Source organism: Bufo bufo, chromosome 1 (assembly GCF_905171765.1).
Source record: "Bufo bufo chromosome 1, aBufBuf1.1, whole genome shotgun sequence".
Classification (NCBI taxonomy): domain Eukaryota; kingdom Metazoa; phylum Chordata; class Amphibia; order Anura; family Bufonidae; genus Bufo; species Bufo bufo.
The window spans coordinates 682389101-682416737 of NC_053389.1; the positions used below are offsets into that span (position 1 = coordinate 682389101).

The 27637-nt window shown below is 39.7% G+C and overlaps 1 protein-coding gene across 1 annotated transcript in view; it reads right to left on the reverse strand.

Moving 5' to 3' along the window:
- Nucleotides 1-328: 328 nt before the first annotated feature.
- Nucleotides 329-27637, reverse strand: part of LOC120985923 (cell migration inducing hyaluronidase 1) — a 125705-nt gene continuing 98396 nt past the window's right edge. The window contains exons 18-25 of the mRNA XM_040414144.1: nucleotides 11799-12014; nucleotides 11463-11674; nucleotides 10744-10929; nucleotides 8185-8389; nucleotides 7067-7156; nucleotides 5034-5191; nucleotides 3369-3469; nucleotides 329-2738 (exon numbers count right to left, since the gene is read on the reverse strand). Of these exons, the coding sequence (XP_040270078.1) occupies nucleotides 2611-2738; nucleotides 3369-3469; nucleotides 5034-5191; nucleotides 7067-7156; nucleotides 8185-8389; nucleotides 10744-10929; nucleotides 11463-11674; nucleotides 11799-12014 (1296 nt within the window). The 3' untranslated portion in view covers nucleotides 329-2610. The remainder of the gene's footprint in view (nucleotides 2739-3368; nucleotides 3470-5033; nucleotides 5192-7066; nucleotides 7157-8184; nucleotides 8390-10743; nucleotides 10930-11462; nucleotides 11675-11798; nucleotides 12015-27637) is intronic.

The window sequence follows — 27637 nt, forward strand, 5'->3', positions numbered from 1 at the left end:
CACATCAAGGCTTATTGCAGTACTTACAGAAATAAAAGAAACCATGTGGTCTTGCCCTTAGGGTACAGCCACAGCTGGTGGGTCTTCTGCAGAATTTCCGCAGCGCAAAATCAACAGCATATATGGACTTAATACACAGCAGCAACATCCACAGCAAAACATGTGGATTTTGGTGTGGAAATGTTGCAGATTTCACCCTCTGCATTGCAACATAGTTGACACACTGAAGATTTAAAATTCACACCGCATGTCATATTATCTATGGATGTTGTTAAATATTTCTACAGTGCAAGAATGAGATTAAAAAAAATAATCTCATCCAGTTTGCCACTTCTGTAAACACTACACGTGGCCATACCCTTAAAGTGCAAGTTCAACTTCCTGAACTATTTTACAGCTTACATCAAGATCTTCATAAAAAGTTGAGTAACTTAGAAAAATAACTTGCTTTATTAAATTTTTCTACTTTTAACGCAAGGTGATATGCTCTGTCAACAGACACCGTTCTAAGGGCTTAGCTGAGCTCATGTAATGCATCCCTTGTTACATTATAGAAAATTAGTTTTTCCTACGGAAGCTTAAGGTTTTAGTCAGATCACATCTTGCTGTTCTTTTCCAAAGTCTCAGCAAAAATGTGCATCAATAAACCCTACTGCAAAGTTCCAATGTAACAACTGCAGCACGAGGCTCATCACCAAAACACGTTCTGTACAGACACTGAACCAGCAGCTACTCTGGGAGATTAGAGCTCAGAAAACTACAAACTGTAATTCTGAATGAAGCCATGAAAATGAGATATGAGAAAAGCTATGACTGAAAATTACATAAGCAAAGTGCTCAACTCTGTATGTAGATTATACCTCAATATAAACTGTAAAATCGTGTTCAAACATTTCACCCAAGAGGTATTATCACATCAAGTCCTACCACATGCAGAGCTGTCAATTACATTTCTGCTTTCTGTATTGTTCTAGGTGACCTTTTCCACAAATGGTGAGGTTAATTCAGTAATGTGACTCAGTTGTGCAAAAATGTTCTCATCCCATAGCAAACAATTGCCAGGTAGAACGTGTGCTGCACCTTCAAGCCATACTAGAAACATAGCAAATATGAAAGTTAAATAATCACACTGGACTAAGATGCGTAACATAGGCTAATCATCGATGGAATCATCTGACTTTTAATGAAGTGTACCTCCAGAACTGTCATGGTAGAATTTTTATATGATCCCTAAACAAGGGATCTGACCATGTTGTCTGCAATGCTCCAAATCTTAAAATTCAGTCTAGGCGTAAAATGAGAAGACATGGTGGTATTTGAGGAAAATGATATAGTAGATTAAGTAAATCTCGGTTATCTATTCTATTTAAACACTGCTCTTTATAGTCATATATATCTAGGTTGCAATATTTGGTATAAAAGCTAGATGGCTACAGAGGGGACGTCTGTGGATCTAGATCTAGACAAAGGAATTCCCTTTCTTTAGTTTTCCTGCACTAGAGTATCTTAATTTGTGTTCAGATGGGATGTTGTGAAAACAAGTAGATCTGCGTGGCAGAATCCTATTGGTTTATTTGTATTTTTATAAGTGTAACACCCAGGTTTTTGCTAATAAGGAAACCTCTGCCGTTTGGGTCCAGAAGAGGAAAACTCAGATACTACCATAAATCATTTTCTCTTTTTTTTTTTTACCCCTAGACTGAATTTTCAGATTTAGAACCTTGCAGACAACATGGCTGGATCGCTTATTTAGGGATGATACAAAAATGACTACTATGACAGAATGTACGGTTTGTATTTTCCATACCCTCACTATATGTATATGTATATGTACAGTAGCTCTGGTGAATATTATGGTTATTTCCACTGAAAAGCTGCAGCTGTGAGGGCAAAAATTTAAATGTTCAGCTCATGCTAAAATGTTCAATTTAACAAGATGCTTCAAGCTGTCCATGCAAGCTTACAGAAATGAATTCCTACCAGATGACAGACACAACATATCAGAAACACCACATCTTTCAGATGCTCAAGGTAAGCCTTTGGTCCCTCATCATGTATTTTAGGATATTAATATTAAAACATTTACTAGACAGACATAAAATCTTGATGTGAAATGTTCTTTTGGCAAAAATTGGTTAAAGTAGAGAATCCAGGTGTGACAAATAAAAATATTGAGTATTATGGCGAGCCTGTTTGATGCAAACAATTAATTTAAACCTGAACAACTCTATGGCCACCAAAAAGCAGAACTTGTGAATGAATACTGTGCAACTGCGTTACCCTGGCAGTATAGGGATGGCACTACAAGGATACATATGAATCCCCTAATTACAAATTGTAATTTGTAGGAATAATATTCTATGTGCTAACGACAAGTCCTCTTCAATGCTAGTGCGGCACTGAGCACATGGGAGCCTGGCATGGTGGGTACGAGAAGCCCATGGGCACTGATTCCTTTTGACAATACCCAGGTACAATGTGTACAACGCAAGCACACTCTGTGCCGTGTCAATGGGCGGAGAGGTTGTGCATTCTGACATGTTGTGCCAATGTCTGCAATCCTCCCCTGCCTGGGAATAAAAACAGTGGTAAAACTTCATCCGTCCATGTTCATAATTTCATTATTCTCTTCACAGGAAAAGGGACAACTTGGTAGATTTTCGAAGCCTCTGCATTTGTAACCAGCTTGGTCCAAATAGGTCTGAAATGTCCTTTAAATCCAACGAAAGCTAGTTTATCTGCAGACAACACAGGAATAAATAAGAATGCTGTGAAAAAACTTTAAAAGTTTCATAGTAGTGAAAATGTAAATTTTTCTCTATTTCTCTACATTTTTGCCAAGGTAGCGGTAAAATAGATGCAGTGTCATGGCACACATTCTTCATATACTTCTCATCAACATGACTTCATTTTTATATTATTCATAAGTACATCCACAAGAAGTGTATTTGATGAAATAAACATGAAGCCATCAATTACAGAGTCACTCCAGGTGGATTCGCTGTAAAGCCAAAATTTGTCTTTTATTGAAAATTTTAAACTTTTTTTCCACTACAGCTTTCAGTTTATTTGCAGATTGTCAATTAGGAGAAGGCGGGAGTGTCAAGCTCGTGAATACAATGGACTTATAAGTAGGTGTCTGCTGTATCATGTATTATAGCTTATATGCAAATGGAACAATATTTTTTGTGCTGTGTGGTATAATAAATAGCATAGCGGTCACTATAATGATGAGTAATATGCTGCCATTACATAAGGCAGCATTATATCATGATAGGTCCACTTTAAATAGTGCGATGACTGTGGCAGTGTTTGCTTTACTGAACCCACAAGCTTCAAGCAAAATTCTAAACTTGATTTTGCCTCACCTTTCAGCTTTAGATCCCGCTCAGCTCCAAGTCTTCCCAGAACCCTGAGCCAAGGTCCTTTGTGGTAAAGTCTTCCTTTTGATACGATGACCACAATAGAGCTGTAATACAAAACTCATTGTCACCTGAAATGGTTCTCAATTTGATGAAGGCACATAAGTACAGGGGTACAGAGAATGCAGTCACACCTGGATCCTAGAGTCTGTATATTGACCACTTTGTCACACTATCGTTTATTACCTCTGAACTGTGACGTCACTGTATGCATTATTACAATACTGAGAAGTCACTGTTGCCATTTTGCTTGTATTTTGTGATTTTTATTCATGTACTGTGACATCACTGTCCTTGGCTATTAGCTGTGACATAATTAGGTTTATTATCCCTCTTCTGTGACATCACTATGGTCCTTAAAAATAAACCTATTGATATCACAGCTAATAGCTATGACATCACTATGGTCCTCTTAGCTATTAGCTGTGACATCAGTAGGTTTATTTCTATGACATCACCATGGTCCTTAGCTATTAGCTGTGACATCAGTAGGTTTATTTCTATGACATCACTATGGTCCTTAGCTATTAGATGTGATAACAGTAGCTTTATTCTGTCTCTTCTATGACATCACCATGGTCCTTTGTGATTAGCTGGGACATAATTAGCTGTGCTATTATCCTTCTTCTGTGATATCACTATGGGCATTATTCCAATTTTATGACAACCCTGTGTGTAATACCAGTTTCCTATTACTTCTAAATGTGTTTATTATCCATATACTGTGACTCTCATATTGGATAGTATCACTGTGATGTATTTGTACTATCCACGCGCAGAGATATTACTAGTTAATGTCTTTGCATCATGAAATCATTGTTTTATCATCCCTGTATTATGGCTTCACTGTATTTTTATCCCTGTACTGTGACATCACTGCCAATGGCATACCTACCATGGAGGCAGACCACTCAACTGCTTAGGGGGTACAGAGGGAGGGGAGGCCCAGCGCTGCTCTGTTTCTCCTGTTCCCGACAGCTGTCACTATGGGGAGGCTAGTGCATAGTGATTTTACAGCTTCCACAAAGTAACTATAAATTCCTATGTACTAAGCTCCTCCTTGTGGTTGCAGCAGACAGCCATTTTTGTAATATGTGAGAGGAAGCAGTGATTTACCGCTAATAGGGGAGATTTATCTGTGTATTTATGTCAGTTGTCTGGTATAAATACATTGAGAAATATGATATTCAGATTGGGCACTATATTTATTAAGCACCTGATCCACTTTTTACGACACATAAGTCCAGTAAAGTGGGTGAGGCAGAGCACACATTTTTTTAAATTAAAATCCTAAATCTGTCAGAAATCTCACTGGGGAAGGCATACTAAGTGTTGCTATGGGGCCTTATGAGAACTGTTTACGCCCCTTGTCACTGCATTTATTCTACCTGTGTTGTGACTTCACTATATGTATTATTCCTGTATTGTGAATTCATGGTGTTTAGTATCCCTGTGGTGTCTTATAAATGTGTGCTTTTGTAACCATAAGAATATCAGTACTTAAAACCGCATGTAATGTTGGGGTGCCCTTTTGCACTAGTAACCAAGAACAGATCACTTGTAAGTCGTGCACATAGTATACAGATATTGTGTGCTGAGAAAGATACTCACTTGTCTTTGATGTTGGTCACATAGTTATCAAACTGAGCTGGGATTCCTTGTAGGATGGCAGTTTTGAAGCTAGCACTGTCTACAACTTTTCCGTGACTTCCATCAATCACAACCACTTGTATCCCATCGTCTGGCATGAAGAACTTTTTGTTATCCACCTGTTGGTGCAGAATTTCCAAAACATATTTTGTGACGTTAAATCTTCATGCTGTTTGTCTTGCTAGTTGAATATGAATTCATAGACTTCAATAAAACAGCACCCATACCCCAGTCTAAGTTTATTGTGCAAATTATTTTGTGCCTTGAAGGTCTCTAGTATGTATTTGTCATTATGTATGGTACTCCACTATGAGGACATTTGTGTGTACTGCAATAGAGAAGGGCCTAGCTGCCGCCCTAGCACAACCTGTTATAGTTCCCTATGTAATAACAATTCTGGAGCATCTATTCGTATGTCACTATATTGCCATTCCTCTCTTATTCCTTCTAGAATGCATGAATGAATTGCCAGCTGTCTGTAATAAAGGTCCAGCAGGGTGTTACCAGTTGGGAGGGTGTCCCTGCACAGTCTGACAATGGCAGCACTGATTGGATTAAAGAGTTGTGTTTACCCCACACACACACTGACACAAGGATGGCTGTGTGGCCGCGGTAACCAGGACTCTGCTCCACATCATATAAACCCTACAGTATATATCACCGGACTCACCTTCTCTCCCTCTATCATGTCCTGCTCTCAGATAGGGCAACAGAAATCACCTGACAGGTTCACTTTAAAGGCACTAGGGAAACTACAATGTGTCTGCCATAGGGAGACTGCCTTGATGACTATAGTGTAGAAGGTACCAGTACAGTATTCAAAAGTAAAACTTTTGTCATGACATGCTTTATGTGGGACATTTGTCTATATCTCTTTCTCACCTCCATTTCTATCATAAAACAGTCCGTCTCCATTATGTGGGTTTCATATGTACCTTTAAAGCGGTTGTCCAGCCTTTGGGATTTTTTTTAACTGTCTCCAACAGAAACTCGTACCTGATGGGATCATGAGCACCTCTTCAGTCAATGACTAACCTCAGCAGTGACGTTTCTCCAAGTGACATCACTGCTGGGTCAAGTGCCGTTTGGGTACACATCACTGCTGAGACGGTGCGTATGACCCCATCTATCCAGAAGTTTACAGGTCAGGGAATGTAAGATCTTCAAGCAGCGTCAGGTAGACAGAATGAAGAGGCAGGAAGTGAGTATGATTTTTTCAGCTGGTACAACATGTTGCTGGGAACAGTTAAAAAAGTTTCAAGCGGTGAACAACCCCTTCAACAACAGGGGACTGATTTATCAAGAACCGTGTGTACTATGCTGGTCTTGATGGGCGCTGTGCTGCCAGAACAGACATTTAATATTTGATAAGGAGCAGACCTCATCATAAATGAAATCCCACCTCCGCTTTAAAAAAAAGCAAAACTGGGTTTTGCATCTTTTTACCGCCATATCCAATGTGCAGGAGTATGATAAATCTCCCCCAGAGTGTTTTATTGTTTTGTACCTGTGAAAAGCATTTTCACATGTGTTTAATGTTCTAAGGACACAAAATGGACAGATAGTTTTTAGGTAACAGAAGAAAATAAACCAACATACAAATAAAGACTGCACCTGTGTTTGAGCTTCCATATTTTTCCTTCCTCTTGTGAATAGACATGATTTCTATAGGATCTAGTCCATGGGTTACCATATTTTCTGTGTTTATCTAGTGGAGAAACTCTGACTGTATTGGGGGGTCAGGAATAATTTGTCACGCTTTTTTGTGTATGTTTTGTTTCAATAGTTGTCCCAACATTTTTGATATTTTGTGACGTCTCTAAGTGTATTGCTATTCTTTGCAGAGCAGTCTCTCTTTGTACGTGGCTCTGTTTTCTACTATTGTTGATGGTATTACATGCTGACTAGGCTGATGGTTTGCCACGTGGTGCCCGTCAACATCTAGTTTTTATATAGATTGGTCAATATACAGAAATAGTCAAGCGATTACTTACCTCAATGTATGCAAAGTCATCTTTTAGATGGTAGTATCTGGTGTTGTAGGACTCTACTTTGATCTCCAGTAAGTGATCATTTGTCTTCTCCTGGAACAGAAGTGAAGTGGTGTATTTAGCACAGCATCCTGCCATTATAGAACCCAAAGAGCAGCTAAAAGATCACAGAATATTCAAGCCTGAGTCACTTGGGTCTCAGCTCAAAAATCTTCAACCATATTATCTTCTGGTTTGTATTAATATCATCCCAGAAGTTCTTTAGTAAAGTGCAATGCCCTTCAATCACCTGTACTGTATATGCTTCCAGTTTATTAAATTCAAAATGTATTGTATGTGAAATACTTAGCAATTGAAGATCCTGTGTATCAATTTGGACCTTGTAATACGGCACCCACAGAATTCTATTGGCCCATGCCTTACCTCTATGTGCCTTCAATTACAATTATTTTTTTTTTAAATGTGACATGTTCCATCAAAGGCATATTATTTAGGCACCAGAGCACACAGAGTGCTGCATAATTCACCCATAAGGATGCTGTGTACCACCCTACAGGCTTCATACATGCAGAATTGCCATGTGAATGATCCCTTAAAGAATTGTATGAGATCAAGTGAATGGGGATTTGCTGTAATACCTGACACAACACATAGACAAGAGGAGTACTGTTTCTGGAGGAAAAAAAAGCAGACCCTTATTTCTAATCTCATAAACCCCACTCACTAATCCTCTATGTATTTGATAATATAATGTTTTAATGAACAGTACGGGCAACCACTCGATTTACTGGCATGCCCCTGCACTGAATAGTACATTTCCGATAAGAACATCTCAGGGGATAATCGCTAGTATATTTTATATTTTATAAGATAAGGTGGCTCCAACATTGGAGCCTCAGTTTACATTTCACGAATAGTTTTTGTTCAGAAAATGTTCCAGCCCATCACATAAAATATATCCCAACATTGTGTAAGAGCTTTTTCCCTGTACACAAAGCTTAATTTTTATGATTTCTCCAATTTCTCCTCAGACAATATCATACTACATCACCACATAGCATAGAGCCCATTAAACAAAGATTGCACCCCACCCTTCATAAAACTCAACCATGGTGATTTACCGGATCATTCCCATTCAGTTTCTTTGGCAGAGGCACATCCACTATGGGTATTTGTGAATATTTGGGGTAGGCTGAAGCTTGGCAGTTGCTGACACCAGAACCTTTTGGGATCTCGGCTTTGATTTTTACTCTCTCGCAGCCCTTCACTGAGCAAAATGCTAATTTCTCTTTTTCATTTTGAGCTTTCAGCATTAAAAACAGCAGCCTGGAAGAAAATACTAAACATATTGAATCTGAAAGAGGAAAATGCAATATATTGAATAGACAATGGGAGCTGTGTCATTAGTGTACGTGGCGTACAAAAGTCACAAAATGTTATGCAAATGGTATTTTTCAGCACAATTTGTGACTTTTTCCCCTTTTCTGCCACTCTCGCTAGTTTTACAAAAAGTGGGCAGAACATGAGCCGCAGGTGTCACACCCACACATTTAACAATATATGCGACAGCAAACTGACACTTGAAATCTACAAGAACTCCGTGTTGGCATAGATTTTATTTTCTGGTGAATGGAAGATAGTCCAGAATTATTATGTCAACTATTACATCATCAAACTGGCATAAGAAACTCAAGTCTTAATACATTCCCCCAAAGAATTTACACAATGCAACAACGAATATGCACAAACATTCATTACGTTAGGAGCAACTTTATCAATAACTGTCCAGTCATAATTGTTGATGAAGCTTGGTTGTCCTTTTACACTAATCCTCTGATTAGATGTGTGTGCTTTGTTAGGTTTCCTTTTTGGCTCAATACATCCCGAGATGAGTGGTGCAAGTTGACCAGCTTTAAAAAATTCCATGATTTTGTAATACCGTGAGGAGTTATTTATGCTATATGTGGCCACCCAGTAGGTGTGATATGAATTGCAACCTGTTGAGGATTTAGCTAGCATGTCGCAATAATGTACTTAATTTGTGAGCGTGTGTATTGTGAGAAATTAGAGTTCTTAAAATTCAAGGAAAGGAAATCTGGATACATCTGTACTTTGCTATGATGACTGAACTTGCGTTGGTACGTACAGTAACAGTACAGATGTAAACCTCCATCTTATGCTTATAACAATTTTGTGAATCATTAATCTGTGGTGAATTTTAATGGCAATGTGTAAAAGGCCTTGACAGCCTATAAAATCTGATTAAATAGAATAGAGATTGTTTTGGTTTATGCTGGCATCCCTATTCTTAAAGGGGTTGGCCACTTTCTGATTACTTGTGACCAACTTGTAGGTACGATGATGATATGTGACCTACTGATTTAGTCTTTGTTGATATTCTGTGCCTTTTGCTATATGGCATAAACCATGCTCCCTTGTTAGGAAAATCTTCTGTGCTGTCCACATAGATGCCCTGTCCATAAGATGGCTGCTGATTGAGGGTCATGTGACCAGGCAAATCACCTCCATGTGATGTCTCCTTTATTGAAACACACTGCACCTTCATTGAACTCCCACAGTGCAAATGCAGATGGCAGGTCCGGTGCATCTGAATGGTCACATGACCCTCCATGAGCAGCCATTTTATGGACAAGACCTCTGTGAGGACAGCACAAAAGACTTGGCAAACAAGAGGCATAGCTTATGAAATAAAGAACTTGGTGCGGAATTTCAATAAATAAGTGCCATGTAATCATCTACACATTGGACAACAGTAACCAGTGGCCAAACCCTTTAACAATTGAGTTTACCTTGTGGCAAAGTCAGCAGAAGACACTAGGCATGAGACCTAATTCATGCTGTGACACCATGTGAATGTTACCAGGCATAGGCTACTTTCACACTCGCGTTTGGTGCGGATCCATTCAGATAATACAACCGTTTGCATCCATTCAGAACGGATCCGTTTGTATTATCTTTAACATAGCCAAGACGGATCCGTCTTGAACACCATTGAAAGTCAATGGAGGACGGATACGTTTTCTATTGTGCCAGATTGTGTCAGTGAAAACGGATCCGTCCCCACTGACTTATGTTGTGTGCCAGGACGGATCCGTTTGGCTCAGTTTCATCAGACGGACACTAAAACGCTGCAAGCAGCGTTTTGGTGTCCGTCTCCAAAGCAGAATGGAGACTGATCTGATACAAACTGATGCATTCTGAGCGGATCCTTTTCCATTCAGAATGCATTAGAATGCAAACTGATCCGTTTTGGACCGCTTGTGAGAGCCCTGAACGGATCTCACAAACGGAAAGCCAAAACGTCAGTGTGAAAGTAGACATAGCCTTATATAGAACTGTGTCCTTACATAAGAAATAAATGGAAGTGTTGCCTACACTTGCCAGTCCCATGTCACCAGTCATTGTAATGCGGGTTGGAATGAATGCATAGAGCTACATGAATATATGGGGTAAACCTCCACTTTCCTTATGTATAAAAAAGTTTTGTGTCATGGTTCATATGCACTGGAGTGATACCATTACTATGAATGCAATGCTATATCTTGTCATATTTGTCATCATTCCAATGAATAATGGAACATGGAGCTCTAAACCTTTACATATATGTTTGCAGATCCGGGAACACTTTAGTGTACATTTTAAGAAAAAAGATAACCTACCCTGAATCCTCATCCCAATAATAATACCCTCTGCCAGGGTATGCCTGGTGCACTTTGTCCATTTGGAATGTGCGTACAAAGGTTCCCGTCTTGAATGTTTGCTTTGCAAGGCGATTGTGAATGTCTGAGAGGATGGAAAATGTTGTCCCTTTAGGATAACAAAATCCTACTTGAATCCAGTCATTCCTAAAATAGGAGAATCATGTGTTAGCACAAGAAATAAGAACTTGGCGTCAAATTTCCTAAAGAATCAAGTGGCCAAGAAAAATATTAGATTTTGAGATGGCCATTTTTTCCTGGCTTGAAAGTGTATTGCACGATATTCTAGAAAAACACTTCAATTAACCCAAGGAAACTATTTTATAGTGCCGGGAATACAAATAATAACATCATAAGGAGCATTTCAGGTTAAATGTTTTATCTTTCAAATTTTGTTTTATGAATTGTATCCGAAATGTGAAAATCTTCACCTTTTATTGGAGACTAATGTTCTCAGGGGGGCAGTAACTTAGTAAAATAGTCATAATATTGCATGAGGGAAATGTTCGTGCTACTTAAACCATGGCTTGTTATCCACAAACTTTGCTTTCCCTTCTTGTTACTTAATAGTTCCATTAAACAGATGTGGCCATACATATTCCTTGTTGGCTATTTTAGATGATGAAGTGTTCTAACCGTTTAAGTTCAGTGAGAATTATGGACATAAATGCAAGACCTACTTTTGGAAGTTAATAAGCCAAAGAGTCAGCTCCTCAGGGGCGGTCATATCCCAGTGTACTGTGTAGCCTTTTTGCAGAGTGATGACAGGCTGATACTGTTGATAATGGTTGCTTTTTCCAAGCGCTCCTTCTAAGTGCAATGGATGCTCAGGGTACTCATCTTTAATGATTGTCATACTCGCGTCGGCTGGTCTTCTTGCTTGGATGTAGATCTAAAAAGAGTGCGACAAAAAGGTTTTATTCAGACAGCACCAAAGTAAAGAATGAATGCCTGGGTAGTTAGTGGATAGATTGTTATTTTTTTCATTGCTAAATGTTTGCTGAACTGGGAGGTACCTGGGCATAATTGCCACTGCAAATTGCTCCCTTCCAGTCTGGAACATCTAAACAATCAGGATGTCTCAATAACCAGTTGTCTTCTTTCACTAAAAATGCTCCTGGATATTCTGACACTGAGCCATCTACGTCATAAAAAACTGTGGTCTTGTCTCCATCCATGTTCATATGGCTGAACCATGGTCCAGGCTCTCCAAAGAAAACTCGTGACTGCATCTGAAATGACAGCAAATTATTAAGTATTAATGACCTAGATGACAATGACCTGTACATGCATCCAATCAGAAAACATAGCACTGAATCATCACTGGTCAACATACTGTTAAAATTTACACATGACTTACAGTAGATGGCATTGATAAGGCGATGGAGGCAAATGAAACAGCATCTGTCACCCTTTCATTGAGTTACAATTAATATTATATTACAATATATTCACATGGGAGAATTTAAAGGGGTTGTGCCACCAATATAAAAGTTTCCCACCCTATAGATATCGCTGTTATATCACTTTCCCCAAATACCACCATTTATCAAAACTGCCTTTTCTAAAACTTATTAGCCGACCAGTGCACCCTGTGGCAAATCAGTTTCAATCTTCAGTAGCTGATGGTTCAGTCCTGCTTTGTCAGGACACATCTCACTGCACTAAGGCATTATGGGACAGCAGTCCTATCACAAACCAGGAGTAAGGATTTAAGCACGGTGGATAAGAGAAAACTGCAAATGAGGTAAAATGAAAAAAAAAAAATTCAAGGAGGAATGGAAGCTAGAATAATTGATGAAAATAAACTTTTAAGTGAAAAGTAGTTTATGGTGCAAACCCTTTAATTATATGACACATATACGTTTTGTCATATATGAACAATTTATCAATGACTTTGACTAGGAGTGGATGAGTCTAAGAAATGTGTCTATTCTGAATGAGTCTATAAGTTGCAGCTTGAGAGGAGGTTTTGACCAATTGTGTCTAAGGTCCCTATCAGAATGTCTTTAAAGTGTGGGAGGAAACCAGAGTACCCGGAGGAAACCGACGGAAGCACGGGGAGAACATACAAACTCCATTAGGACCCCAGCTCTGCAAGGCACCAGTGCTAACCACTGAGCCTCCATAAAATGGAGCCTAATTATATATTATTAGAGGGCTATACAGTGTTGAAACCTAATGAATATCCACAAGAAACAGTTTTGATTAAAAGGTTTCTGTCACCAGATTTAACCCTATTAAGCTTGCTGATATTAGTGATGTGCTAATGTCAGCTAAATCTAAGTAGCCTATTCCTACTTTTATCTATGCCCCCGGTACGGCAGAAATGTAACTTTTATAATATGCTAATTAGCCTCTAGGAACAGGGGAGGGGGCGTTGTTCCTGCTCCTAGAGGCTCCGTTCTCCCACCTTTGTCGCCTCCCTCCAAGTCCTGATTGACAGGGCCAGGCGGCGCTCGCATCTGTCTGCCAGCCCTGTGCTCTGGTGAAATCTCGCGCCGTTCAGCATTCGGCGCAGGCTGCCAGCTTCCTCACCGCGCCTGCACCGAATACTTAATAGGTAGGAGAACGGAGCCTCTAGGAGCCGGAACAATGCCCACCCCCCCTCCCCCCCCGCTCCTAGAGGCTAATTAGCATATTATAAAAGTTAGATTTCGGGAGTAACGGGGGTACAGATAAAAGTAGGAATAGGCTAGTTAGGTTTAGCTGACATTAGCACATCACTAATATCAGCTAGCTTAATAGGGTTAAATCTGGTGACAGAATCCCTTTAAGAATCACTTATGACATTCTGGATGATCATTATATAAGGTATATGAAGAAAATACATTACAGTACAAAAATATGTATTACATCATCCTAAAAAGGGTACGAGCAAACCATAGACTAAGAGCAGTCTGATGACAGATGCTTTTTTAAAGCATTCTGATTACTGATCTAGACCTGCAGGTCATCACATATTCACGGAAAGCTTTCCACACAGTATACTTGTAGAAATGTATGAAGGAACCAATGAATCATCCTAGAGCTGATCTATCTGTGATTGGTATTCCATTTGCCTTCATAAACACAGATTAATAAAGATAACCAGATGACATCAGTAATTTATACAGATAATGTGAGCGTGAGTCAGAAAGCTCTGTGTTTGGAACGATCCACCATCAGCCATTATTACATACTGTACAGCCTTAGCTGTATAACCATGTGTTGATTTCTGATGGCTCTGTACAGGAGACATGTAGGAGTGATGGTCACAGCCCATGGCATTGACAGTCTCTATAACTGTCTACAATTTGGGGAAAAGGCTTAGTGTTTTTATGGTTAATAAGATTTGACCACAGTTTATTGATTAGTATGTATCCTGAGAATGGAAAACACATTTTTTGTGATATCTCATGTAAAATTTAGGTTTGATCCCATGATCCTTAAAATGATGGGGCGTCCTTTGTTTTTCCGTGCACAGCAATATTCCCAGCAACCCACATTTGGGCAGTACAACACAACCCCATTAACTTGAATGTGCTATAGCTGTGTTGTAATTCCCTGCACATCAGGTAGCCGGGACCGCTGCAGTGCCGGAAGAAGGGCAATATACCTCTGTCCGTTTTCCACACTGGAGATCGGCAATAATACTAAATGATGAGAATCCTCCTTCAAGCTGGCCATTCACATGCTGAATAGTTCTGCACTCAAATGATGTAAATGTTGCACCTAAATACAGAGCTATTATTCTATGTGTCAATAATGTATGTTGCATATTAACAAGATGAATATACTTTCGTGAATCAATCTCCAAGCCTTGCCTGATAAGTATCACGCAATGATTTGGGTGTAATAAGTAGTTAATAAAATAACATTATAAAATAGAATTCGGTGGCACTTTCTATGACTTCTTGGCATGTCATCAGACGCTTGTGTAATTTCTTTCAGACTTGGCCTTAGGATCTGGCTTCAATACTAGTCTCTCTATCAGATAATTACTGTATTCACTGTCTCTCACTGGAATGATCAGTCGCAAATGTGACAGATTGCTTCATAACAGAAAAGGTTGAGCTGTAAAATAATAACAGTAGGGCATAGGTTACTGTGAAATCTCTAAAAACCAGGGGCTGAGGTCTAGCATTGGGAAAGGAGGCCTCGTGTCTACATATGCAACTCAAAACTGACCTGTGCCACTGTAAATGGCAACAGTTTAATAATTACAACTTCAGGTTAATGGATTTAAAGGTATAAAAAATACAGAAGAGTGTCTGTCTGCTGAAAACCCCTGATCCTATTTTATTATTTTAGCTTTTTAGAATAACTCACCGGCACATCTTCAAATGTAATTTTGGTCACATTGTTGTTTGGACAGCTTTGCCAGGAGTTATTAAGACGGAATCCAATTGCACTGGTGTGACGTCCATCCAGGGAAACATATTTGCGAAAAGTACAGTTTTCCACATTGATTGGTCCATCATAGATCTGTATGCCACGGACTGGAAAGTTCCTAAAGGTAGACAAGGCAATAAAGGTTAATACAGCTCCAAAGCCCAGATTATAACATAAAGAGAATAGTACAAAATGAGTAAATATTTTAGTACATACACTCCTCTTGGTAGCGTCCTCCCATTGTGATCAAATCCTCCAGGACCCCAAACAATGTTGTCTGCCATTTCCGTTCCCACATTGTTACTTTCTCCAACAAATATGCTGTTTTTGACTTCTTGCTTGGATCCATCATCATCTGGAAAGGTCCCTCCACTGCATAAACAACATATTACATTAAGAGACAGCATTTAGAAGTTGAGAAGCGTTTGAAGAGGTGTTTATGTTTTATACATCTTAATCACTGCATAATGCAAATGATATATTGTGCTTGCATTCCTCACTATTTTCTAGATTTCTGTGTGCTCTGTGTTCAGGGGTGCACCATCAATGAGGCCAGGTGAGGCGATCGCCTCAGGCAGCACCAGGTAGGGGCAAGAGAGGGGCAGCCGAAGGGCCATGGGCTGAAGGGAAGGGGTTAGGTTAAGAAATTGGCATTGGGGAGGGAGGGGCACCATTTCAGTTTTCCCCTCAGGCAGCAGAAAGGCTAGGTGCACCTCTGTCTGTGTTCATGCTTACATTCAGAAGCTGAAACCTATCCTTATCAAGTCCATCTGACTTAAAGAGAATCTGTCACCAGAGAATTATCTATTGTTTAAATCACATTTTTCTGTTCAACACATTTTTTTAAAGAATTTTTGATTATCTTCTTTTTAATTTCCCATGTCAATATTTATATTTAAAGATAAAACCCTGCAATTTTCACACTGGCCACTAGGCCTAAAAATAGGCCTGAGGTCTGTACAGATCACTTTACTGTAGTTATCTTACTATCATTATAGGTAGGTTCAGAATGACAGATAGCACCTCTGTGTCTAGATAAGACAGGATCCACCATTCACAATAGGTGATAGTCAGAGCTTATCTATTCTTTCCTTGTACGGTGACCTCTGCACAGGTCACAGAGCATGTCTAGAAAACTCTCCCATAGATGTCAATGAGCTCCCCTCGACTGTTGTGTCTATGGCCTATATGGCCCATGGGGCTGCCATGAAGGAATTTTTTAATGCTGTGAAAATGCTGTTAAGAAAAGCCCAGGCAATATGGCCGCCCCATAATCATGTTCATAAAACGGAATAAATAAATCCCCAATCAGAATATAAAAACAGATTAGAAAAAAAAGGTGTGCCGCTATATGGTTTTAACTGGCACAAAAAATTGATGAACGTGTAAAGCTGGATTCATTTTGATACAAGAAAGAATGTGTTACACTTAACAAGCCATGTCCCTATGTTAAGTTGTTATTGTCTGTATGTAAAAAAGAATACTTCCAATCACTGACAGTGATCTTCAAAATGGTGAAAAATTGAAGGGCAAAGTGAATTAGAAAGTTGCATAGCTTTTCATAATACATTAAAGGGAATCTGTCACCTGCTTTTACCATTTTAAGCTGTCACCATCACCATGTTCACTAAAGTACCTTATTTCTATAAAGCCCTTTTTATGATATGCTAATGAAGCTCCAAGGTGCCCAGAGGGGCGTTTTTTTCCCTCTCCGGAGCCCAGTAACGCCCCCCTGCAGTGCCCAGCCCGCCTTAATTTGTATCCCAAGAACGCCTCCTGATCCTCAAATAACCTCCCACACCCCGGCAATGATTTTTTGATGATCGCGCAGTCGCAGGCCGCAGGCGGTACTGCGCCTGCGCGAGTTTTCTGGCCGTCGACAGGAAGAAGGACGGGGCATTTCTAGAAGGTAGACGATGACGTGGGAAGGGGGCGGAACCGTTTGCCGGGGTGTGGGAGGTTATTTGAGGATCAGGAGGCGTTCTTGGGATTCAAATTAAGGCGGGCTGGGCACTGCAGGGGGGGCGTCACTGGGCACCGGAGAGGGAAAAAAACGCCCCTCTGGGCTCCTTGGAGCTTCATTAGCAGATCATAAAAAGGGCTTTTTTTTATCAAAAGGATAAAACGAAATAAAGTAAGAAGAAGACTGCTGGAAATAAGGTACTTTAGTGAACATGGCGATGGTGACAGCTTAAAATGGTAAAAGCAGGTGACAGATTCCCTTTAAATAAACCAAATTTACATAAAACCAGAAAGCACTGTTAAATAATAAAATTTAACTAATAGCTACCTGGCCAGGGTTAAACCAATTCCATTGTCAGAAAACCTGAAAAAAAAAATATTTAAGTAAATAAAGTACATAGGCAGAGACACAGGCATCAACTATGGCATTTGCTTTTGGAGGAATATTGCTAACTCCTTTACAAGAACATTGTACTGGATATACTATGCTTTTCAGTATATAATAGATATGGCAGAACCGAAAGGCTACCACATCCTTCACATCGCCTCTAATTTTATGGGATTTGTGTGTTTTTTCCTGTTAATCATTATCATCACATTTTAGTATTAATTTTAATGAAATACCAATCCTTTATCAAATCTACAAGTGAATGCCAGTCCTCTGGAAAGCAGATGAGACTGTTGTCTATTTAGTTATAAGATTTAGCTTAGATATGTACATGTACAATATGTAAAAATATTCCAGAGGGAAAGGGAGTAGAACCAGTCACATTTCTCAGGTAGAAGCCAAATAGATACTGTAGTCTGATGAAGACATTAATCCAGCTAGCTAGGCTTTCTTTCCCCCGGGGGCAAAGGGAAAAAGTTATTCACCGCCCTCAACCTGTGTCTAAATACGGTGGCCAAAGTAGCTTGTAGCACATACTCCAGTTGCCCCCTACAGCGAGGCTCCTGATTAAGCAAATATACCCCCTACAGTATTAGCCAAATTGGAGGGTCTATAGCTCTGGAGGACCTGACAGAACTGCTTATTTTTTGCAAGACAAGGAGTATTATGCAATTGTACAATTTATAATAGTAATTTACTTTTATTATTTTAGTTATACGGGAAAAAGTAGTTTATTTTTACACTTTTTATCACTATGCATGTTCTTCTGCTCTAAAATATGGTCAAATAGGGACTTTATGGCAGTCCTGGAGGATTTTTTATCTTAGTAATTGGTACAAAAGGTTAGAGGGTCTTGGACTGTAATCTAAAAGTGAAATGGACGGAGACTTAAGGCAGGTTTACATGGAACAGCCGATTTTCGGGAAGGAAGCGTTCCTTCTTGACAGTCGGCTGGTCTGTCAGTGAAGGAGGCTGCTGCATCTACATGCAGCGATCACCTCCACAGTATGAGGACGAGTTCTGGGCAGCAGATTGCTGCTTAGACCACAGGATCTGCTGCCCAGAAGCCATAATCGGTGGTGCCTGCATGAACGACAGGATCCCCGATGAACGAGGGTTTAGCTCGTTCATCGGCTGATTGGCGGCTGATGGCCAGACTATCGGGAGCGATCTTTTGCAGGAATGGTGGTTCCCGATAATCTGGACGATTATTGGTACGTGTAAATCCACTTTTACAGTCAGGGCAGAAGCTGCTATTACTGTAGTATAGTCAAGGGCATAACATGTAACCATAGTAAAAGCTGTAATGTGGCCGCTCTCCACCACGACAGACTTCGGCAGAAAGTTCTAAATAAACTTGTGATTAGTTTAGTCTCCCTAGTAGTGCACAGACATAATGCACACAGTCATGTCCAAGTATGGTGAAATGCACACAATAATGTCATATGACAAGTATAAAGCTCACAGTTACAGAACGTGGACACAATAGAGGTCACCATGTACAGTGTGACATCACAGCAAAGAGAAAAAAATGAGGTAGAACACACACATATCTCAGCACGCGATTAATGCAAGAAAGGCATATAGCAGGGGTAACTATGGGGCACCATGATACAACTTAGAATGGGGCCACAATACATATTTTCCACCCCATGTCATTGACCAGTCATCACTAATTGCATCTTATGTCTGAGTCTAAATCCCCCCCCCCCCCCCTTAATTGTTGGGGCCCATAGCAGTTGATATGCCTGCTACCCTGATAGTTACGGCCAGGTGTTGTAGGTTGTAAGGTTTTCTGATGAGGTGGGTTTTCAGGTTGCTTTGGATGATAGGAGACGGCCTGCAAATGGACTAGATGCAAAGAGGACTGGTCCACCGAGGAGAAATACAAGGCATCTGGATTTTGCATGTTTGCACTTACGCCAAACAATGACAATTATTTCATTCTCACTCCACAATATTTGGTACATCTTGAATTTCATGGCTGCTAGAGACCATTTACATCCAGATAGCTCACTCATAAAAAGAACAAACACCTACATTGAAAACACCCGCGGTTTTATGCATTTCTCACTGTTAACCCATTATAGATGAAACAATAAAATGTAAAATTTGCTTCTGGTTTATGTCACATTCTTTATTTTATTAAAAATACCATCTGCCAAGGGTTACTCTATCAGCTTATCTGAAATACTCATACAATAAACAAGAAGCTTGACATTGCAGGCTGTAAAAATTGTGAACTTACTGGCAGCCATCCAGCCAAACGTCTCCTCCCCGCAGCCAAGCTCCATGGTCCTGGTTCTTGTAAGCAATAAAATGCTGGATTATTGCAGGTACTCTTGGCTTGAAAGGATCAGCATCCTGATGCGGCCCATACCTGTTCAACAATTGAAGATACGAAAAACAGACTTCAGAGCCTGGGGATATTAACAACTGGGTGCTGCATGCATTTTAATAAACCACTTTATTGTTTTATTGCAAAGCAAGAATCCAGACAAGGTTTTTGATTATTATAATGATATCGTGCAAGTACGGGATTTCAAAGGACTACTTTTTGGCCTTTATGGAATTTCCTTCATTCCATGAGGCATACATTTAGATTATAGATAAAAGACACATACATATGTAATAATAAAGTAGTAGTGAGTAGCAAATATACATTACAGCCAACTTAATAGTATTATAAGATTTGTTTGATACGTCCTAACTATATGTCTGCGTCAAATTAGCATGCACAATGTAGACAGCTATACATTCATAAAGCTGTCGGACGAACATTTGCAACTTTTAGTTTTTTCCTAAGCTCCAGTTAAGTCAGCCACACGTGAGATAACTTTTGACCGAACTGTCGGCTCCTTCAGCTGTCAACCATTCCTCCCGACTCCCCCATCCACTGCCAGATACCTCTAGAGGCTGTTAATCTTCTATCCGAACAAAAGGATCAGGCATTAAAATTAAACTTGCCAGATCCTTCTTTCCCTCAACAAGTCCCCCCAATCACATAAGATTTCAGGAAATATGACCTATGTTTGGGGACCTTGACACTGGAGGATTACTGCAATAATGTGTTCATTTCAGAACCATCAGAATAAAGGATAATTGCTTAGAAATACACAGACAGTTCATTGCATTTAGATCGTGCTACCGCTGGTTGGATCAGTAAATGTAAATTCTGCTCGTAGCTACTTATACAACCATTTTGTACATCCTAGTGCTCGCTGTATACTAATGATGCTCCACAGCCTACTGGGATGGAATTCCTACCCATGGGTTGCAAGGGTTTTATGATGGAAATGTCCATCAGGTCCTAGCAAACATTTTAAACTACTAGTAAAGAGACCTTTAGAGTGAAGCTGGCTTTATTTATACTTTTTAAAGATAAGTAGAGTATCTTAAATGAGAAGAAGCTGGTTTATTATTTAAATTGGATTGCGCTATATTAACTGTCGGCTCCTTCAGCTGTCAACTATTCCTCCCGACATCCCCATCCGCTACCAGATACCTCTAGAGGCTGTTAATCTAGAGGTCTTAAAGGGAATCTGTCAGCATCTTTCACCATGCTTTGAAGTTATAGTATCATTTGGAATTTTGTGTATAATACATATTTTAATAAACATAAGAACAGGAATCTATCCTCAAAGCGGATATCATTAATTGGGATGTAATAAAAATTAATTGGGATGTAATAAAAATGCCACTTATATTTAGGATGGAATAAATTAGAACAAGCAATTACCGTGATCCAATCAGTGTAAAGATTGGTCTCTTATCCTTGGCTGTGGCTTCAGTGGTTTTGACACCATTATCAATGATCATTCCAGCCTAGATGTACAAATGAGAGATGTGAGAGGTGCTAAGGTCATGGAAAACTATTTACAGTCAAGCATCTGCACTTTAGAAATAATACTGACCTTTGAGATTTGCGCTAGTCAGATTAAGGACATGGTGTTGGCTTTATATTCCTCAGTGCACCCATTGCCAAGAAAAGGGTTGTTTTATAATATGCAAATCAGCCCCTAGATGCAATAAAAGCGGTGCTGTTGCACCTAAGTGCTCCCAGAGGGTCCACTCACTGTCCTTCGTGCTGCACCCCCACAGCTAAGACTGACAGGCCAGGCAGAATGATATTCTCTTCAGAATGTGTTCTGCATATGCGCAGTAAAGGGATGAATATTGCCCATCATTCTCCATCCCTTTACTGTGCATGTGCTGAATGCGTGCCAGCAAGGTGTAAACATGTCAGTCTTAACGATGGGGGTGCAGCATGAAGGGCAGTGAGCAGAGCCTCTGGGAGCAATGAGGTGCAAAAGCACCACCCTCTTTGCTCCCAGGGGTTCATTTGAATATTATCAGATGGCAGATTTCTTGGCAATGCGGGCACCATGACCGTAGCTGACTCATGCACATCTCAAAGGTCAGCCATTGTTAATGTTATATCATTTATATAGTGGTACGTACATTCATCATTCCATGTTACTGATTTGTTGTAAATTCTAATTAAAAAGTGTATATATATATATATATATATTTATGTTTTGTGACACATAACTGATTTAAAGTGGAGGTGTCTTCTAAAACTTTGCCTTCTAAAAATATTACAGAGACAGTTTCTTCTTCTATTAGTCAAAATGGCACGCAAATATTGTGCTATTTGGCTAATAGGTGTGGTCACACAATAAGGGTCCATTCATACGTCCGCAAAATGGGTCGGCATCCATTCTGCAATTTTGCGGAACAGGTGTGGACCCATTCCTTTTCAATGGAGCCGGAATGTGCTGTCCGCATTTGCAGATCCACACTTCCGTTCCGCAAAAAAATAGAACATGTCCTATTCTTGTCTGCAATTGCGGACAAGAAAAGGCATTTTCTATGAGATTGCCGGCGATGTGCGGTCCGCAAAATGCGGAACGTACATTGCTGGTGGCCGTGTTTTGCGGATCCGCAAAACACATACGGACGTGTGAATGGACCCTAAAGCATAGCCTCCAGATTCCACTGTGTACAAGAGGCGCCCGGCACTTCTCTCTGCCCCTTCCTGCACCTCACAATGGTGACTGACGGGCTACTGTGTATGTAATGATACACAGCAGCCTGTCCATCACCTCTGCTTTCTTTATGAATACAGTAGACTAATAACTATTTTATACATTTCTGTGCCGTTTCGGTTACTAGGCGAAGGACCTGTCCCTGTAATATGCTGCTATTACACAGGGCAGTATATTTAGATGACAACACTGTGCCACTTGATCTTTCCTTGCAATGTTAGACTCACCCTGTAGTTGGAGTGTGCACGATTATTGTGGAACTTTCCTAGGGGAGTGTGTTCAGATTTTCCAGGTGCATACAATCCCTCAGAAGGACCAGTAGGTATGTGATGAAATATGAACCAAAATCCAGTTTCCTGGAAACAAAATCATAATGTCAAGTAATGTACAATATATCATTATTACTTCTGTTATTTAACTGAAGGATATGATTCTATGAAATCTGTAATAAAAGATTAGAAGACTTTCTGCTATGATTCTCCAGTGGTATGGATTTTATACAAAGTACTTGTGGATTACGGTGCTGGAGACATTTCATGCTTTTATGTCCTTTAGAGCTATGTAAACCATTTATATCTCCTCAATGGTCATAAAGCAGAGCTGTCCTGGCCAGAACATCAAGGTGAAAATTAGGAAGGTTAACAGAGCCTCTAATTATTTAGCATGCTGCAGTGAGCCACATTCCGCGGGATATTGTAGCGGACTCCAAATGTAAGGTAACAACTAAACTATTCCAGATGGACCTCTAATTTATGACGGACTTTGCTTCTGTTGTATGATTAGGCTAGGCTAGGAGTCCTAAAGTTATACTTACTTCTGAGCCAGCTGCTGAGCAGTTGATGAGGTTGTTATTGGGATTGGCGATCCAGAAGGTGGAAACAGCACTGAAGGCAAACAGAAAACACAAGGTGGAAAATAAGTGTCTTACTTATGCCGTAAGAAAAAACGTGAAGTGAAAAACGGCTCTACAAGTAGTAATGTCTAAGAAATAGTTAAAAAGAGGATTAAATATAAATTGTAGCTATAAAATCAAATATTGTTACACCATACCTGTTGTAAGATAGTGGATATGGTACACTAAGATTATTCTCTTTCTTGGGAGATATCTCATTGTATATTTGTTTCCTATGGAGCATTGCCAATAAGTCACCATACTATGGTGTACTTCCAGTACCGTAAGTCTCCATACAGGACCGGTCTCTTTAAGGAGATTCAGCGCCCTGACTGTTTTTTAGGTGCTGAAACTGACCTGCTGTGTGGATTTTGAAATCTGCAGCATGTTTGTTGTTGTATTTTTTTGTCCAGATTTCACCCTTTTCAATGGAAGAGTGAGATCTGCAGCAAAAAAGCATCAAATCCGAACCAAAAACCGCACAGATTTCTTGCAGATTTTCTGCACACAAATCTGCACTGTGTTCAGGCACCGCAAAAGTCTAATATATACCTTGTCAGTTATTAACAAATCATCTTTTCATTATTAATCATAATTCTAATATATAATAATGCATGCACATTGTGCTATAGAGTCACTGTGGATTCCACCCCTATACAATAGAGGGTAGAAATCCGCTGTAAAAATCGGTGGCATTTCTGAATCATAATGAGCATGGTGCAAACTCAAAAATCTGCAGCATGTGTCTTTTACACTACGTTTGGATGGAGTTTGAAAACCCCATTCATATGTTTTGTACTGCAATTTGCTGCAGATTTATGGCGTAGAATCGCAGCAAATACACCACCTATGGGTATCAAACCATTCTTCTAGCAAGTTATCTGAAACAGTCAATTATTTTCACTGACGTCTAATATAAACTTTTAATATATGACAAGTCTGAGCAACAGCTAAAATAACAGTGACGATAAGACTAGTTGCATCTAACCAGGTTCTGCATACTTACTTGCAGTCCTGCCTGGGTTTTGCCACATATCCTGGATAAGAGCCTTCGGTTATAGTCTTGCACATTTTATTATCTCTGTCAGAAGGCAGTAGGGTCCCAGATTTGACCAGAACACCTAGACAGTGGTCAAATGTATTGCGTTCCTCTGGACCATCTTCCGTGAAAAAACAGTGTCCTAGAGTGTCATAGCCCACAACGTCCTTTACCTAGACAAGAAGAGTAATGATAAATTATAATACACTCATTGACAAAACAAATACCGCACTCAGATAGAAATGTCAATATCATGGCAGGGCTCCCAACTGGCATTTTTCAGCAGGACAACGCTCATCCACCCACAGAGTATAATCTTCCACGGCCTGCCCAATCACATGATTTATCGCCAATTGAGCATTTATGAAACCTGCTGAGACCCCAGCTTCTGCAACCTACAAGTGTACAGGATCAACAGGACCAGCTGCAACATATGTGGACAGATATGCCGCAGAATACCATACCGAACCTGTATGTCTTCATGCTAAACCGTATGTCATCTTGTATCCAGGCTAGAGGAGGCCCAACAAGGTACTAGAGCCTCCTTTCAATTGTACAGTTTTCCTTTCATATCCTTTCTCTCTAATGTTGAAATTCCTTACATGTATCATTAAATTCACACATATAGGGGGAGATTTATCAAGAATTGTGTAAAGGAACAGTGGCTTCCCATAGCAACCAATCTGATCTCCTCTCCCCGAAGCTCCTCTGCAGCAATTAAGCCAGTTTTCCTTTACACAGTTTTGATAAATCTCCCCCATAAATTTGAATTTGATTCCAAAATCTCCTTTTTGGTGCTTGTTTGTCAATAAGTGTATTTACAAGGCTATGTTATGATAGTTATGAAAAAATTAAAGAACCCCAACTTATAATGCACCTCAGCAGGTGCTCCTACCATATATTTTCAATGAGCGTGCAACTCAAATTGATTAATGTACAATTAATGTTCTAAGGTCAAAAACACGTAACTATGCAAGTCTGAAACAAGTCAATCAAATAGCGGACTCTTCATCTTAAGTATTCAGTTAGGGTTTACATATATCAGTTGTGTATAGTCAGTTACAAATAGTAATAGTATAGTCGTAAATGATGACAAAAGTTGTGCACTTGGTGTAATTGTTTGGTGCCCATAGCTGGACAGATAAATATTGCACGACCATACAAAAGAAACTATGGCATCTGTTTACTCCTCAGCATCCCTGTGCATTTTTACTTTGGCGGAGGGAAAAAAGACTGGAGGGCTAGACATATGCGAGCCATATAGCAAATCAACAAAAATATAAATTTTACCCTTCGCTGACCCTAGTGTAAAATTAGCAGTAAACACAAATCATAAGACCTCCTTTATAGATAGGTAATCTACTGTCAGTTTACTGCTGCCATGAAGGGAAGATGTTATGTAAAGGATAGTCCTGATGATAATAGTCAGTGTAGAATTGGTATAACAGTATGACACTGCTCTTGATCTCTTGATAGGACTGGTTGAAAATGCCCACAGAAGAGCATTTGCATTGCTTAGTGTAATAAGTGATGCTCTGATTGAGACAGAGATGGTCTGACTGAAAAACGTAAGTGAGACTGTCTGCCCTCCTAACAGTCCAAACAAAGAAGGAAGTTAAAGAGTGACTTCAAAAAATGATATCTAGAAAATCATCCATCTATATTTTTACATATAGGTTGTTAATATGTGATAAAACGTTTTAATAGAAGTGTCCCTTTAACACTTTTTCTTATATGCTGAGCTTTAATGGACTGAAGATACTTACCAGCAAACCATTGGTGCCATGAACAGTAACACAGCGAGAAAATGCATGATGGATGGAGAGATCTTTCACATAAGTGGGAGGGTTATAACCTCCTTTTTCATCCACATCACCAGTCGTGTGGAAGTGAACAGGGTAATGTCCCATTGATTGTTGTCCCATGTGTTTCAGTTCTATGCCTTCCAAGTGAACTGCCCTGAAGCCTTGTGCAATCTGAAATCAACAAGATGAGCCTTAATACACATTATTTACAATGCAAGAGGTATACTAGACCACAATTGTGTATCATTTTTTAAATGCCCTGCTTATTTTCACACATACTATCTTATCTTCCACCATATAAGTATGAAGAGTTTATTAATCACATACCTTAACATGGCCTCCAAAAGTATCAAAGTCAAAGAATTTACACACAGCGCTGTTGTAACAACTATCTTCCATTTCTCCAAAAATGACAATATTCCTACTGAGAAGACCAACTTCTGCTCTCATATCAACCCCATCTATTTCTTCTCCAATATGGAGATACTTAGCTTGTCCTAAAGAATGAAAAGGGGATTTCCATTAGTTAAAAAAACGCATTTCTTTTACAGAAATCTTCTCACCTCTGAATTGGCAAAAACATATTTGTAATCTGGCTAACAGAATCTCTTTGTAGATCCAATAACAACAGACGGTCTAATATTAACTTCAAGCTCGGCATTCACTTCAACAAATTCCAAAAAGACGGATCACCGTGCAAACAAACTAGCTGACGAGTCAGTCCCCTATAGAATTTCGACCCACGTATCTGAATTTTACTTCTTCTAATATAACAAATATTGGGTTTGACAGATCTACAACAATAGCAAAAGGTCTTTCGTTTCTCAGAGACATTGCCATTCTGGTTCAAAGGTTGTGCCTGGTATTACATCTCTGTGAATAAGGCCTCATGCATGTGTGCCGCATGGGCCCGTTCTGCAGCTTCACTTGAATGGGGTCCACAATCGGCATCTGACGGTCTGCACCACAAAAAAGTAGTGCATGTACTCCTTTTTTGCAGTGCGAAGGCACGGACAGAAACCCGATGGAAGCACTCCGTGGTGCTTCCGTGGAGTTCCGTGCCTCTGTTCCGCACCGACCATCCAGATTGCAGACCCATTCAAGTGCATGGGTCCGTCATGCCCAGTTTAAACAGAGCGCTGAACAGGGCCACAGCATAACAGGACCACTTTTGGTTCCTCTATTCCAATTGCCAAAGGCTGCGAGTTTTTTACCCCTTTTTACCCCTCTTCCATTTTCTTTATCTAGTGCGGCTCATCCAGTGTTCTGAAGAAGGCTAAATGCCGAAAACGTTCTATATTTTTGGTGTTGAATCTATTTTTATTGAATAGAAAAAGAACACAACAA